The 3,424-nt window shown below is 41.1% G+C and overlaps 1 protein-coding gene across 1 annotated transcript in view; it reads right to left on the bottom strand.

Annotated features, from left to right (window-relative positions):
• polr1a (RNA polymerase I subunit A) overlaps positions 1 to 3,424 on the bottom strand; it is a 129,491-nt gene that overhangs the window by 113,487 nt on the left and 12,580 nt on the right. Inside the window, exon 3 of the mRNA XM_043715974.1 lies at positions 2,217 to 2,366. Within this exon, the coding sequence (XP_043571909.1) occupies positions 2,217 to 2,366 (150 nt within the window). The remainder of the gene's footprint in view (positions 1 to 2,216; positions 2,367 to 3,424) is intronic.

The raw sequence follows: 3,424 nt of genomic DNA, 5'->3' as shown, positions 1-3,424 counted from the left end.
CCACCCTCTCCTCCCTGACCTATCACCTTCATCTCCTCCCTCACTCACCCATTGTACTATATGCTACTCTCTCCCCACCCCGACCCTCCTCTAGCTTATCTCTCCAAGCTTCAGGCTCACTACCTTTATTCTTGATGAAGGGCTTTTGCCCAAAACGTCGATTTCGAAGCTCCTCGGATGCTGCCTGAACTGCTGTGCTCTTCCAGCACCACTGATCCAGAATCTGGTTGACCATCTGCAGTCATTGTTTTTACCTTTTAACAGTGCAGCCCACTCAGTGTCAGCTGAGATTTCTTTCTCACACATGTCTTTGGAGTGGGACTTCTGGTTGAATCATGGCTAGCATTGTATGGCCAGCTGAGGCACTATAATTAGTATCAAGAACTCAGGTGAGAAAGTTGAAACCATCAGGTCCTATTTTACATTCAGAAAGCCCAGCCAGAATTGCACAAGTGTAAATTTCAGATGAGACAAGCTTTGGGCTCGGTTGCTTTGTCCCCATTGGTCAAATAACCGACTGGAGGTGACACTCCAGGCTTTTCAGTATTTGATAATCAGACAAAGTATAAATATCCAACAAAGAATTAATTACTTCAGTACACGTAGGAAAGCATCATACCTTTTATAACTGCTGACAACACCTTATACCTACTGCAAAGGGCTTTGTAGCCAAAATTATTTTCAAGTGTAATTATTGTTATAATGAAGGTACATATGGCAGCCACTTTACCTACAGCTCGAATCCTTACTGCTGTTTATGATAGATAAATTGAAAAGACTTGGGAACAGTAGCTTAGTGGTGATGTGCTGAGACGAGTAATCCATCGGCCTGCTTGAAAACTAATCTTGTTCACTAGTGACCTTACTTGATCTGGCTTGTAACTGCCAAACTATACTAAGTTGGCTAACCCTCAATTGTCATCTAAAACCACTCAGTTATAAAGTCATGCAGCATGAAGATAAACCCTTCAGCCCAACTCATCCGCACCAAACATCCCACTCTGACCTAGTCGCATTTGCCACCTTTTGGCCCAAATCCCTCTGTACTGTTCATGTTCATATATCCATCCAGGTGCCTTTTAAATGTTACTGTACCCACCTGCACCATTTCCTCTGACAGCTTGTTCCAAAGATAACAGATCACATGGAAAAGAATGCACTTATTGCTGAATCAGTGATAAATGTTGCCCAGGATACCAACAAAATTCCCAAACACTTCATCAAACACTGCTATGGAATTTCAACCTAATGATGCTGAAAAGAATGTTGTTGAAGTTGTTGTTATCACACACTCATCAGGGCAAACACAAGAATGCCAAATTTCACAACAATTTATACTACAGGTGAAAGGGAATCAATTTGCAGGCAAATGAACTCTGATTGATCAAGACACTGTATTGGAGGAAGCAAATGGAGAACAATAAGCTTCCCAGTCTCCCAGGTAATTAAAAATAGTGTAGATCTTGCAGAATGGCTCCCTCTATGAATGTAAGCTACTTCGAGCAAGCATAAGCAGGCGCAACTGATTATCTCAAATTGTTAGTGGGGAGTCGCCATAGTATTACCGGACCAAGGGGCTGCTCTCTTATTACACACAGATGGTGGTTTAACCCAAGTGTCAACACACCTCAGGCATGGAGAGAGGTTGAGGAGTAATCTTACTAACCTCAGCCAAAATAGATTGAACCCACACTGTTGGGGTTCCTCTCTCATGCAAACCAGCCATCTCATCAACTGAGCTAACTGTCCCCTAACTGCATTTGTGTAGCTACTAGCACACACAATTACTTCCAATTGATTTCCCCTCAGAAATGCATCAGCTAATCAGAGCTGACTTGCTGAACAATCTAAATAATACAGGCTTTTGCTCGGTAGGATAAATTGTAATCATTTGAAATTTGGCACTTCTGCAGTTGCCCTGATGAATTAAGTTTTAAAACTTCAGTAATGTCTCTCTCTTTTCAGCAAGCAATTTAGTGAGTCATTCAAAAAACATGCAGCTTTAATACTGGTCTGCAGGATCAGCCTAGATTCTCCCTTCTCCAGAAAGGGATTTGAACTTTTGACCTTCTAAATCAGATGCAAGGCTGTTCTCACTGAGAAACGGCTGACACTTGAATTTGTCCAAAGACTTGTAAATAACTGAAATCTTACAATTAGAAAAGGGCAGAAACTATCGAAGTTAATAATTTTTTCAGTCAACACAAATTACTCACCTTATTCAGTACATTCTCCAACTCATAAACAGCTTCAATGGCTCCGACATCTATAACTTTCAACTGATTTAGCAGCAGGTACATCATTGCACGGGGGCATGTCAGGAAATGGCAATTCAAACAGGAGCCTCTTATCAACAGATACAGTTTCTGTTCAGAAACATACTTGTTTGTTAAAAAAAATCTTTAGAATAACATCAAAATGAGATAAAAATATGCTATCAACTCAGTCATTCAGATCTCATGTCAGAACCACACCTGAATAGTTTCTCTTTTCCGTTATCCAATCAATCAAAACTTAATTCATTAAACATACATTAAAACAAAATAAAATAGAGTAAGAAAGCCAAACTAAAATGTTTAATGGTAATTCAAGTTTAAATGATGTACATTAGTTAATTTCATGATGCAAAATTGTTGGAATATGCATTTATCTGCGAGCCCTGAAAAGCAAGCTGAATTACAAAATGAAGTACTATTTCATACTACAGTTTCCAGGTGGGTTTCTGCACTCAAAACACTGAAGACCATTTTTTTGGGGGGGAGGGGGTCTGTGTTGGAAATTTCTGGCTGAATTCAATATACTATCGCGATTAATGTTCATTTTGTTGCCAGACAGTTACTTGAAAGAGAAGTCTAAGTGTTAATTAGCCCAGTTGGCTGGATGGCTGATGCACAATGTAGAGTGACACCAACAGCACAGGGTCAATTCCGCACCAACTGAAGTTACGATGAAGGTCCTGCCTTCTCAACCTCAAACCTCACCTGACTTGTGAGGACCCTCAAGTTAATTCTGTGAGAACTTTGTGGGAAGCTCGAGAAGTGATTGCTGGGCCTCTTGCTGAAATATTTGTATCATCGATAGTCACAGATGAGGTGCCGGAAGACTGGAGGTTGGCAAGCGTGGTGCCACTGTTTAAGACGGGCGGCAAAGACAAGCCAGGGAACTATAGACCAGTGAGCCTGACCTCGGTGGTGGGCAAGTTGTTGGAGGGAATCCTGAATGACAGGATGTACATGTATATGGAAAGGCAATTACGGATTAGGTATAGTCAACATGGCTTTGTGTGTGGGAAAATCATGTCGCACAAACTTGATTGAGTTTTTTGAAGAAGTAACAAAGAAGATTGATGAGGGCAGAGCAGTAGATGTGACCTATATGGACTTCAGTAAGGCGTTCGACAAGGTTCCCCATGGGAGACTGATTA

This window comes from Chiloscyllium plagiosum, chromosome 1 (genome assembly GCF_004010195.1).
Source record: "Chiloscyllium plagiosum isolate BGI_BamShark_2017 chromosome 1, ASM401019v2, whole genome shotgun sequence".
Taxonomy (NCBI): domain Eukaryota; kingdom Metazoa; phylum Chordata; class Chondrichthyes; order Orectolobiformes; family Hemiscylliidae; genus Chiloscyllium; species Chiloscyllium plagiosum.
This window is presented reverse-complemented; position numbering and strand designations above follow the sequence as displayed.